Consider the following 14054-nt stretch of genomic DNA (forward strand, 5'->3'; position numbering starts at 1 on the left):
AATTTCATTACAGTGTTGAAAAAACTTGGTAATTAATGTGTATTAATATGCTAAACAGCTGTGTGCAGATTATGTTAGACTGTTTGATGCTATGCTAATACTATGGTAATGTTAAATGGCAAAGATCTGAAGTTACAGTGTTCTCACCGATTCAACACCAATCTATCAAAAACACTGATTACTGAGGTCAAATAAAGGCATCACATGTGTTTACTAATGCTATCATAGTATTGTTACAACATCCTTTAAATGATGTCCTGTAACATCCAGATGTTGTGATATTTAGCATTTCATTTAAATTAAAAAAAAAAAAAAAAAAAAAAACGTGTGCAGTTTCTAAGTCTATGAGAAAACTCATAGTTACTTCTGTCCTCTATGACTATAGCTTGTAATTCAGAGGATCAGGTATAGATTGTATCTCAATTCGTCTCAGACTGTTTAACTACCATGTTATGCTCAGCTTGATTTAAGAGGTAGCATCACTGTGTCCAGATGGCCTATCACTTGTAAGACAGGTGATTAGGAAACTATCCATGGCATCCATCTCTATAAATAATGGCTAGAAGCACTGAACTGTGCTTTGACCGACTGCTGAACATAGAAGTGTTCATTGCTACTGTGGAGGCTGCTGCATTGTTATTACTCAAGAAAGAGAGCAAGAGACTGTGAGTGTGTGACAACGAGAGGATGAGAACATAGCTTAGAGGACGTCAAACATACACAACTACCAGCGTCGATCCGCAGCAGGACACAATGACGAAACCCAAGCTCCCAAAGACAGCGGAGAAGAGACCAGCGGAAGAAAACAAAGCAGCCGAAGCACCAGCAGAAGAAAATAAACCAGTGGAAGCACCAGTAGAAGAAAATAAACCAGTGGAAGCACCAGTAGAAGAAAAACCAGCTCCAGTGGAGGAACCAGCAGAGCCTGAAGTCAGTAAGGTTGACACAGAGACACCTGCACTCCCTGAAGTCAGCAGTGAACCACCAGCAGAAGCATCTTCAGAAGCAGCTCCCTGTGGAGAGGATGGAGCTCCAGCTGAAAATGAGTCTCCAGCAGCAGAGAGTACACCCCCTCCTGCAGAGGAGGAAGCTGCACCACAGGCAGAAGAGACCCCTGCGGAGCCTATTGTTGAGCCAGAACCCCAACCTGTTTGCAGTAGGCATTGTTTATCTGTAAACACTAACAATCCCGTATTGTACGTGCGTTAAAATCGTTCACATGTTCATCTTTACTTTGCTTTGAGTAAGAAGTCTTAAGTATATTCCTGCTCTGCTCTCTGCATCCTTAGTCCAGAGAACTCTGACCTACCTGTGAATCGCTCCTTGCAGCAGGGAGCTTCTTCATCTTAGGAAAATCTTGACCTTTGACAGGCACTCCTAACATTTGCTCACACTTTATACTTAGCCCCTGTATTCTGACAGGTAGCATGCGTCTTTATGATAGCAAGGCAACAACTCAGATTTGACACATTTCTGCAACATAAAAAAAAAAAACTGCATGACTAAATATTACCTTCCAGGAAAAGTGAAATCTTTGTTTCCATCTAGAGTGTTCTTCATTTGTGCATCCTCTAAGTGGTATCAAGTGTGTACTGTACATGAGCACAACAAACCTCAGACAGTAGCCGTGATCTTTGAACATGCTTCCAAATTGTCGTAAATTAATTTGTAGGAACTGTTGAATATTTGGGGGTTGTGTTTGATTTGATTATGTGTCAGTCTTTCATACTTACCATCTTGACATTTGCTGCATTTGGTCTATAAGATAAGCTGCACTAATCAATTCATATCAACCTGACTTGGATAAGAATTGTTCCCTGCAAGATTATCTGTCTCAGTGACTTTATAACTAAATTATCTAGTCATTTCAAAGGCTTTTCTCTACATCTATTTTCAGGTTATGTGTTAAAATGTGTCGTACCACCAGTTTGCTTTTGGCAACTTTGCACTGAGAGCAATGCCTGGGATGTAGCCAGTGAACCAAAGTCTTTTAATGTGCATTGAAGTCATGTCATTTTATCCCTATGGGACACAAAGCACAGTGAGCACTTAGACTTCAGCCCAGCAGTGAACTACAGGTCAGACAGACAGTGCATGTTTTACTCCAGGAAAAGAGATGCTACACGGTCTCATAGCGGAATAGATTAAAACAGCCTGATATTGAATGTTCCAAAGTGCCCTTAAACTGATGATAAGAGAATAATACTGTGCTTTCATGGTATGAAAACCATTTAGAAATTTTTTAACTTGGGCTGGACTTCTCGTACTCCTGGCACTTATAAAATCTGTCACAATGAGTAGCCATGTTATTGGACAGTTTATATGCTAGAGAAGCTGACTGAGCTTTTAAAAGCCCAAGTAATGCATAGAAGAAAACTTTAAATCCAGACATGTTAAAGAGGAGATGTCTCAGATGCAGGGCAGGAGCAAAATGAAGGCAATAGACGATAAAGTTTGAATCTTCTCTTCTTTCAGCTGCCATTTTCCAGTGTATCACTGGCAGATAGAATAAACAGGTTATAAGCACTGCTGAGAACATGGTAAAAATATTCAGAATCCAGTATTATATATTTCACCCAGACACAGCTGTGCTGTTATGAACACTTCACAGTCTCTCTGTCTGGCTTTTAGACTACAGGAAGAACTGTAGTGCTTGATGCAGATTCTGCCACTAGGATGGAGCATCTGCACCTTCAGTTTTGGCCTTTTGGTTGTGAGTTTCCAGCCATGTCTGATGTTGTCCCACTTCATCAACTGAATGACTGCATACATGTTAAAGTAGTAGCCGTTGGCACTACATGTGACTTATTAATCCTAATCATCTCTGTTGTTGCCAAGTAACAACATACCAACTGTGACTGTGATATATACATATATATATATGTATACAGGCGGCTGAAATGAGTTTCCTCCGCAGGGTGGCCGGGCTCTCCCTTAGAGATAGGGTGAGGAGCTCAGTCATCCGGGAGGGGCTCAGAGTAGAGCCGCTGCTCCTTCGCATCGAGAGGAACCAGTTGAGGTGGCTCGGGCATCTGGTCAGGATGCCTCCTGGACGCCTCCCTGGTGAGGTGTTCCAGGCACGTCCCTCGGGGAGGAGACCCTGGGGAAGACCCAGGACACGCTGGAGGGATTACATCTCTCGGCTGGCCTGGGAACGCCTCGGGATCCCCCCCGCAGAGTTGGCAAATGTGGCTGGGGAGAGGGAAGTCTGGGCTTCCCTGCTTAGGCTGCTGCCCCCGCGACCCGACCCCGGATAAGCGGCAGAAGATGGATGGATGGATGGATGGATATATATATATATATATATATATATATATATATATATATATATATATATATATATATATATACACATACATATATATATATATATATATATATATATATATATATATATATATATATATATATATATATATATATATATATCTGCGATGGACTGGCGAGCTGTCCAGGGTGTACCCTGCCTGTCGCCCAAAGCCAGCTGGGATAGGCTCCAGCTTCCCCGCGACCCTGAATTGGAATAAGCGGTTCAGAAAATGAATGAATGAATGAATATATATATATATATATATATACATATATATATATATATATATACATATATATATATATATATATATATATATATATATATATATATATATATATCACAGTCACAGTTGGTATGTTGTTACTTGGCAACAACAGAGATGATTATTAATAAGTCACATTATATATTTTTAGGGCGTATATATATATATATATATATATATATGTATATATATATATATTTATATTTGCATTCTTTGCATTTTTCACATCATTGGGGCAATTATATTGACACTTCTTTTTTTTTTTTTTTTTAAAACCAATTGTGGTAAGGTAATGATGGAATAGAGCTAAATATACTAACAATTTGTTTTAGCTGTAAAAACCTAATCAGGTACAGAAAAATTATAGCTTAGTTAGATTTACTTGAACACATTTTCAGTTTTAATCAGATTTGCTTTATCTAACTGTTTGAGTAAGACCTTAAAGGGTCAGAAAGTTTAGTTGACTTTTCATTTTTCTCACTACGGTGACGAATTAAACAAAATAAATCAACATCCCATATTTTGTTGGTGGCTAATATAGTTAATCCATATGACTTCAAGTGAAATCTATAATATTGCCACTGCTGTGAAAGTTACATTGTACTTTAAAGCAAAGTCAGATCTGTTTGCTGTTTTTATTATTGTTAATTTCATTATTCATAATTTCTATTAAGTTCATCAATTTATTGAGCAAATCACTCTGACTTTATTACATTAAGGTTTTAACTGCCTAAACGAGGTGCTTATCTGCCTTGTGCCTCTCTCTAAGCTCCTACAAGTGAGCCCATTGGACTGTGTGTGGACGACATCAATGACACTTCCATAACGCTGAAGTGGCGGGCTCCAGAGAGGATCGGTGCCGCCGTGCTCGAGGGTTACGGGGTCGAGTACTGCAAGGAGGGCAGTAAGTGCTGGAGCCACATGCCTGCATGCTTTTGATAAGGAAGGCTTATTATAGTATGCAAAATTAAAAGTGAGTTTGTTTCTGTTAAAACACAACGTCTGATCTCTTCAAATGTATACACAGCTTGCTGCAGACATTATGATTATCAAAAGCTATGAAATGATAACTCATTTCATATTCATTCATGTCTCTTTGACCCTAAATCAAAATTTTAAAAATTGCAGATTTGTGTATTAATCTGTATTTTAACTTTGGGTGGAGGAAACAAATGAGTTTAATTTTTTTACATGCTCTGGTGGCAGCTGATGAATGGATCCCAGCAATGCAAGGTCTGACAGACAGGACATCAATGACAATCAGAGATCTCACAACCGGAGACAAACTGCAGTTTCGTGTGCGAGCCTACAACATGGCGGGACCCAGTGCTCCTGCCACTCTAGCACAACCCGTCACAATCAGAGAGATCATGCGTAAGCATTCTGACATCTTCATTTTCGTATCTGGGATTTTAACTAAACAGGATTTCTAAATTTCAGGTCATAACACCTGTGTTGTACAGAGACTGAAGTAATCACAATCACAACCTTGGTTTATTTTTGTTGAAAAGTGTATTTCAGGTGAAAACTGTGTTTCTTTTGTCATTTTTTAGGTCTCCTGATAATCTTTTATGGTCTTTTCCTGTTCTTTTCTTTGATACAGAACGCCCTAAAATTTGGCTTCCCCGATATCTCCGCCAGACTCTCATCAAGAAAGTCGGCGAGACTGTTAACATCGTGATTCCGTTCCAGGTCTTGTACAATTATATATATATAAGCCGACTAGTTTAACTGTTTTACATATCCAAAATGTTTTGAACATGTTTTGGTTCAAATTTATTGGCGTTTCCTGCCTGAAGATAAAAGAAACATCGCTTAACTTTTAGACAGGACAGTTTTTTTCTTTCTCCTAATGTTACAGCAAATGAAAAAAACACCTTTTATATTTTGCACATCTTACAACAAAAAGAAGCAAATCTGGCAAAGTTTATATAATAATACATTATTGGCTATCAAGTGGCAATATTCTCCTGGTCAATCATCAAATAAACAAAAACGACAAGGAAAAAATGTATAGTTTGGGTTGAAGGAGGCAACCAAAAAAATTTACTTTTTCTTTGCCACATTTGGCATCAAAACCAGAAACATGGATTTTGCTTCCTAACAGGCTTTCTGATGTTGACCAGTCAGACATAGATAGCGGGGGGGGTCATGCTTTAAACAGCAAATTTACTAAGATGCTGCTCAGTGAGAGATTATTAAAAAAAAAAAAAAGATAATTATTCCGAAACTGTCTTTTTGATTTTTCCAAATTGATTCCAGTGGAGCTGCAGAATAAGGACATAGAGTTGGACAAGCTGTTATTGATTAATAAACTGGAGCAACATTTCCTTGAAGAACCACTAATGAAAGATAGGAACCTTAATCAGATTAGTTCAGTCATTCACAATTTGACATATTCTTTGAGCTTTATCTTGTCTTGGTTTTGCAGGGTAAGCCAAGGCCAAAAGTCATTTGGAGCAAAGAAGGGGAGCCCCTGAACCCCTCGTTTGCTAGTGTGAGGAACAGCGAAGTAGACACAATCCTCTTCATCCGTAAGACAGAGAGAAAGCACTCAGGGCAGTATGACCTCCAGGTGCAGATTGAGAATGTGGAAGATACGTCAAAAATCATACTGCAGATAGTTGGTATGCATTACTTAATACATACAGCTCCTTGTGGGCAGGCATGGAGATAATTACATTCTCATGTTAACTAATGCTATAAATCATTAAAAAAAAGAAAAATATTTCTCTTTTCTAGATCTCCCAGGGCCTCCTGAGGCTTTGAAGATTGTTGACACCTGGGGTTTTAATGTGGCCCTTGAGTGGAAGCCACCAAAGGACAACGGTAACTGTGAAATAACTGGTTACACCATCCAGAAAGCTGACAAGAAGACCATGGTGAGACTCTTTTATATCCCGTTGGCCCTTGTAGTTCATGTCAATGAAGTTTGTATAATTTATAAGCTTGCTTAAACTCTGTGGTCACAAGACATCAGCAACAAGGTTCCAAAGAAAATAGCGACCCACTCTAATGTTTCCAAGTGAACTTAAACAACAAGAATTACAATATGGCAAAGAAAAATTGCATTTCTCCAAGCTCAGTCGAGCTTTTGAAGCATTAAAGAGTATATTTCATTCACAATTCACAGGTTTTAACTGTGAACGTAAAAACCAAATTTGACACCAAAGAAAAAACTCAATTATTGCCCAAAACTATTAAATGATTTGTGATCTACATGCTGCAGGTTGTGTATAAATAGTGTGAACCAATTTCAAACTCATCATGTCCATTGATGAAAAAGTTCTTGCCTTCGTAGTGATGAACTGTGTAATTGTAGCTGATGTCTGCTCAGCTGTGATCCTTCCCCTCAGCTCAAATTGATTTTAATGAGGCCTATTTTGGTCTTTATTGATGGGTGAGACTGTGAAAGGATGAAAGCTGCAGTAGCAAAGTAAGAGCCTCCCATGTGACAAGCATTGTGTATTTAGCCAATGCTGAGCATGCAGTCTCCTCTCTGGGCCTGTAGTGATGCTTTAAACGTCTGTTGGCAAGTCCTCCAATCACCGCCTTCCTTCCCCTCAAACTGCCAGAGAAATGTCGCCCAGGAATGTCCCACTCTTATCCACACAGCCTTGACCTGGTCTGTATCATCTGTACAATGACGCAGGATCATTGTACCCCAGCCAGCATGGCTGATGGTTTAAGTTTCACAGGAGTCATTATTAGAGCAAATTAATTTTGCTTGCAACATAGCGAGCTTGGAGATGTTCATCATCATGTTACCAATAACAGTGTGCCTGTTACATGTCAAAGATAAAAGTACAGGGGAGCAAATGCACTCGCAATCTGCCCATATACTGTTTCACAGCTGTGCCTGAACACTGAACTGGGAGCAGTTACACGTCTCCTTCAGTTTCAGCTAGAGTAGAAAAGATATTTCTTTGCCACATTTTAATCAGTCTGAACAAACAGTGGATTCAATTAAGGCTCTTTTTCATTTTGCGTAAGCTTTATTGAATTTTACTCTTACTTAAAATAAGCTTCTTTAACACACAAATTCACCCAAACATATTTCAGCAAAACTCGCCAAAATGGCTGCAAGTTATCTGTGACAATATCTCCTATTTGCTTTTAAGGTTTTAAATATGAAGACAGAATAAAAGTCACATATTTCCAAGTCTTAAAAAAGTTGTGATAACAAACAAAAAAACAAAGCCTAAGTACTCTCTCGGAGAGCGCAGACTTCTACCAAGCACCTGATTTCCACCAACAGTGTTTTTGTAAAGTTGCTAACAGACAATTTAATTAAACAGACAGATTAATGTGGGCAGAAACATAAGCGATTTAAGCGGTGGAGGTAATTCAAAGGATTTGTACCATTCAGGTTTTACTATTCAAATCAAAGTTTAACTCAAACATGAGAAAGTGTGAGCACCTCACCAGCAGTGATCTTGTCGAGGCCAGAGTTGCTAACTTGCTACTCATTGTTAGGAAGGGTTAAAATGTCTTTTCCAAACTATTTGGAGTCCTTCATTTGAAGCATTTACAAGTGGAAATCATTAAAGACACTTGCCAAACCCTCCCAAGATTGGATATTCTAGCAGATTCACCACAAACTCAGGCTGTGAATGATCTGAGAAGTTATAAACATAGAAAAGCTACATCTGGGACTCTAAAGGCCTCAGTAAAATGTTCACATCAAAGATCAATCAAGATCAAAGATACTTTATTTATCCCTGATGAAAAATTCAAGTGTATGATGATAGAGTTGGAAAAGGCTGAAAGATTGTTTTGGGGGGGGTATTGTTTTAGGTTTTTCTTAGAGGGTTTGATTTTGAGGATGATTAAAAGCAGCAGAATTTCATTTATTTTCTGGATGAACCGCTGAACACTCCCAGGACAACACTCTCTTTTAAACAGTCAGGATTAAAGTAGAGAAGAGAGGTTTATAATGCACACCACCATGTTTGGTACAAATCCAAAACACAGCATATCTACACAAAACTTCCTTTTATAGGTCAAGCATGGTGGTGGAGGGGTCATAATTTGGGCTTGTTTTGAAGCTACAGGACTTGGACACATTGTGGTCATTAAGTCAACCCTGACCTCTGTATACTAATGTGTTTTAGAGTCAAATGTGATGCCATCTGAAGTTCAGCTGCCATTGGTTCATGTAACAGGACAAGGATCTCAGGCACACCTGCATGTCCAATTGTGGGAAAAGACAAGAATCAAGTCATTGCAGTAATGCAGTCGAAGTCCAGCTCTTACCATGATTACTATAGTGATGATACTACAGTCAGACCTTAAGAGAGCTGTGACACAATTATGTTACTGATCACATCGTTCATTTCAAATAATTTCTATAATTTATGAAACATGGGTGCACATAGTTTTTTACCCACATTTCTTCTGATTTTTTTGCATTTTTTTTTTTTTTTTTTTTTTTAAATGAAACGGTTTAATGTGTTGTTTATTTTAATCTTTCAACACGAAAAAGCTTTAACTTATATACTGACTCATTTTGAACTTTATGGCTTAATATAAAAATATTGTGACTCTGCCATGCTGTAGTTTGAAATAATCTGCATTTATCATGTTTTGTTATTCACTGATTTGCACACCGGCAGAGCAGGAGAAACAACTGCAGCTTCTGTAAAACTTGACTGAAGCATTTTCTTATATTTATGTGATCCATGTGAAGGAGTGGTACACAGTCCATGACCAGTACAGGCGAACACACTGTGTTGTGTCGGACCTTATCATGGGGAATGAGTATATCTTCCGAGTTTTTTCCATTAACCTGGTTGGTCTCAGTCCCGATCCCTGCACCACAAAGGACAGTGTGTACATCCAGAAAACAGGTGGGTTCTCGCCAGAGAAGAACTGAGAGGTTTTTGGAAATAAAAAGATAAAAAAAAAAATAAAAAAAACCTAAGAAAAGAAATTAATAAGCCTGTCTTTTTCTTCAGGCATCATGTACAAGTCACCCTCTTATAAGGAGCATGATTTCTCAGAGCCTCCAAAGTTCACACATCCCTTGGTGAGCCGTTCTATTATAGCAGGATACAGCGCCACCCTCAGCTGCGCAGTGCGGGGAATACCCAAGGTCAGTGCAGTCACTGTACAGAAGAAATCATTTTGGATGATAAGAATTCAAATCATAACATTTATTATAATACAAAATGTAATAGAAGTAGTTTAATTGAATGGTTAAGAAATTAATAATAAACAAATGGACATTCAGAGTTAAATATGTATTCCAAAAACTGATAAAATCTCACGGCAGACATATATATACATATTTATATATATATATATATATATAAATATATATATATATATATATATATATATATATATATATATATATATATATATATATATATATATATATATATATATAATTATATATATAATTATATATATATATATATATATAATTATATATATATATATATATATATATATATATATATATATATATATATATATATATATATATATATATAATTATATATATATATATATATATATATATATAATTATATATATATATATATATATATATATTATATATATTATATTTATATATATATATATATATATATATATTATATTTTTATATATATATATATATATATATATATATATATATATATATATATATATATATATATATCTCGGTTTAACCCTCCCACACATATTACTGAGGATTACAAAGTAACTGTCTTACCTCAATGAAAATACATGCAACTAACAGATCCAACAATTTTATTTTTCACTGTTGCATTTCTACATCTAAGCAACAGCTAAATTGTTGAAATTCCTTCTGACATGCTTTGTTAGCCCAAAGTGACTTGGTACAAAAACAAAATGGACATCTCAAACGAAGCCAAGTACCGGATGCTGAGTAAGCAAGGTGTTTTGACGCTGGAGATCCGTAAGCCCTGCCCATTCGATGGAGGCGTATACATGTGCAAGGCCGTCAACGACTGTGGGGAGGACACAGTGGAGTGTAAACTGGAGGTTCGCCGTAAGTATCAAACTGGATAATTGCCCGTCAATATTTTCTTAACTCATATGACGAAGATGATCTCTTGTAGCTCATTGGGGAATGAAAGACTTGGATAAATATTAAAACTTTTTAATAAAAAACACAGATGTGAATGTTTGTGATCATGAGGTCAAATAACTTTTCTTGGAAGTTAAAATGCATGAAATGAGTCCCATCCTAACATTTATCTTGTTACTCTTTTATCCACATTGTGATAAATGCTTCTGTAGAATTTATCAAATCATTAAAGCTTGATAAAAATTGTCACCTTAACGCAAATTTTTGGGCTGAAATAATAAGTCAGAAAAATAACATGAGCAACATGTTGACTGTCATCCAGAGAGATCTACTGGTTGATTTATAGATTGCAATCAGCTGAGTACATTTGCCTCTCACACCTTTTCCAGTTAATATAACGGCTGCCAGGAAAATGCGATGCTTGTGACGTTGACCAATACACTGAAAGAAGAACCAACTAAAGTGAAATGTTACAAATCAATTCAACTTTATTTATATAGCTTCAAATCACGGCAATGCCATCTCAAGATGCTCTACAGAAAGGGAAAAAAACATAATGAAAGCCAATTCATAATAGCCTATATAAGGAAACCTACAGATTGAGTTGGAAGCTCCAACAATCTCCTGAGCAAACACACTGGCGACAGTGGGAAGGAAAAAACTCCCTTTTAACAGGAATGAAACCTCCAGCAGAACCTGGCTCAAGGACAGGCAGCCATCTGCCTCTGCTGTGTGGGGGGAAGAGGACAGAATACATTCCAGTTTGTAAAGCAAACTGAATGAGTTTAACAAGTATGATAAAGAGTCAGCACATCTGAAAAGGAAAAAACAGAGCAACAGGAAATGTGGGTTAGCTTCAGGTTGTTTTCCATATCTGCTGGGTCTGTAAAGACAGAGCTTTTTGCTGACATGTAAGTCCCATCAGACAAATTAATGCCACTAATATCCACAACTTCAGGCTCAGCAGAGCTCACCATGGCATAAAATGTCAGGTCTTTGTACCATCCAAGATGGTAGCATTTGTAATAATTCTTAATTTTGTGGTGTTTTGATGACTTCATGTCTTCCTTACTTGCAGCTCAAATAGCAAAAGAAGAAAAGAAAGATGCCAAAAAGTGAGAAGTTCTATCTGTGACTGAAAAGACGATGGATTACTTACATTATGGATGATGGATTCCAACAAGCTGTCGGATTTTCTGCCATGAGAAACTGTTTGAATCACAAACTATTCTACAGTATAGTCAATAAAATGATAAACCCTCCATTATCTTTGCTTTTGCATTGTTTATTATACAAAAAACCTTCTATCAAACCAGCCTTTTAGAGACTTGTACTAATACTCACTCACATGGCAGCTGATGAACTTAGTATTTATCATAAATAAGTTGATTGTTTTGGCTGTGTTTAAAGTTCAGAAGTCGAACAACATTAATGGTTGTGATGTGCAATTTGCTGTTCAGAAGAAAGACTTGAATTTTAATGTTTGGATTGGTCATCGAGCATAAGTCACACTTTAAAGACACAAATGTCTTGATTTTGTTAGCATATGTTAATGGAATGATGTTTCACTATGCACAAACAGCAGGATACAGAAATGCTAAAATAGCACAGTGCCACACAGCTTGGAGGTAATATATTGAAGCCTTACTAAAAAGAGAGATATGCAACATTTTCCTAATGTGCACGTCACAGTGCACGTCCTTTTGCTAATGGGAGCAATTGTCAACACAGTGAAACATGTCTATCTTCTTACTGTGTAGGGTGGCGAGCAATTGTCAACACAGTGAAACATGTCTATCTTCTTACTGTGTAGGGTGGCTGTAGTTTATCTTAACAGGTACTGTCGGAGAACGCAGCACAACAACACAAGTTGTTCTCTGTGCCCTCTCCATTTATTTTGCATGTCTTGTGGTATTATACATGACAAATCAATGGCAGATACTTTGTGTCAGGTGTTTGGACACTTCTTCAGAATCCACTTTACAAGTGAAAAGGCTCCACAGTTTATTTTAAAATGTCTGTTTATATGTATATATATATATATATATGTATAAAATGCAAGAAAGTTTTTTTTCTGCCATCACTAAATTACAGCTCAGTGTGACAAAGGCGGCGCAACAGGCTCGACACTGAATCATTAGCTTTCTGATAGTCCAGGCAGGGCAGCTTTGCATGTAGACTTTTGTGACTCTTTTCCCGCTCTATGTAGTTGTTCTTATCCGACTGTCACAAATTTTCTTTTGAAATCTTAGATGTTGTCATTGAAATGTCAGTTGAAGAAAATGTTCTGGTCAGCCCAGTCTGTATACGTTGCTCCTGTTTGTTTATAATGACCAAGTATTTATGATCCCAAGCTTTTCCACATGGCTTTTATTTTTCACCTTGTAAACAAGCTGTTTAGGATCCCCAAGTAGCAGCATTTGTAAACATTTTTATCTTGCGAATGTATGAATACATTCTTTGTCTAAAAGGCTCATAAGAAGGCTGAATGATCTTGTTCCGTTCATTACGACTTGGCTGAGTACCTTGTAAATACTTATAACAAATTACGTTACTTGTATACAATTATTATGTTGAATAATCCTTTGAGGTAAGCCATAAAAACAAGTTAAGTTTTTTGGGGCTTTTTTTTGCAACTCTGTGTCACATTTATGTACCAGCTGGCAGGTATTTAGGTTCAGTGTTCATCAGCAAACTGCTTTTATTTGTCTGGGACAATTATTATTTTTTTAAATTAATTTTTTAATTCAGTTCAATTCATAAACCTCTTATTTCACCAAATCTTTAAATTACTTGTTTAGTTTACAGTTATTTCCAGACTATTGCAAATTGTAATTTTTCTTTAATGGAAGGGTTCGAATAAACATGAGGATGACACACGAGGAGAACATGTGAACACATAAAAGCCCAACAATATCAGCTTTGCTGCTATTTCTGGCTAACAGCAGCACATCAATAAGAAATGTTTACTTGTGACACAAAGAAAAATGAAACAGTGATGTTATTTCAGCTTTATTCATCAAAAATTAAATTGATTTCCTACTACAACAGAATAAAGAAAAACAGATCTGGCATGAAAAACTAAGCATAAGATTAAATTTGAAATGAATTTAAAGTGAAATATTTGATATAATCTATTATTCTGCAACTCAGTATCTATAAAAGATAAAAAAAAAACCCAAACATTTCATAGTTTATGCTTTGGTTAAAAAAATAATCATTGAAAGAAAAAAAAAAATCACAGTATACAGTACATAGATTCCTCCCAGAATTTGCACATAACTAAAAAATGATGTACAGCCATATATATATATATATATATATATATATATATATATATATATATATATTTCTCAACATAAAGACAAGAATGCAAACAAAGAGGGACACATGAAACATACTCGTTCACAAAGCACTGC

At 36.5% G+C, this 14054-nt stretch overlaps 1 protein-coding gene across 1 annotated transcript in view; it reads left to right on the plus strand.

The window, feature by feature from the left end:
• mybpc3 (myosin binding protein C3) overlaps positions 1-12386 on the plus strand; it is a 38868-nt gene extending 26482 nt beyond the window's left edge. The window contains exons 24-32 of the mRNA XM_079244600.1: positions 4345-4479; positions 4782-4949; positions 5179-5267; positions 6007-6202; positions 6318-6457; positions 9265-9424; positions 9533-9669; positions 10410-10596; positions 11714-12386. Coding sequence (XP_079100726.1) covers positions 4345-4479; positions 4782-4949; positions 5179-5267; positions 6007-6202; positions 6318-6457; positions 9265-9424; positions 9533-9669; positions 10410-10596; positions 11714-11754 — 1253 coding nt within the window. The 3' untranslated portion in view covers positions 11755-12386. The remainder of the gene's footprint in view (positions 1-4344; positions 4480-4781; positions 4950-5178; positions 5268-6006; positions 6203-6317; positions 6458-9264; positions 9425-9532; positions 9670-10409; positions 10597-11713) is intronic.
• The last annotated feature ends 1668 nt before the right edge of the window (positions 12387-14054 follow it).

The sequence above is a fragment of the Telmatherina bonti genome, assembly GCF_933228915.1.
Source record: "Telmatherina bonti genome assembly, chromosome: 1".
NCBI lineage: Eukaryota > Metazoa > Chordata > Actinopteri > Atheriniformes > Telmatherinidae > Telmatherina > Telmatherina bonti.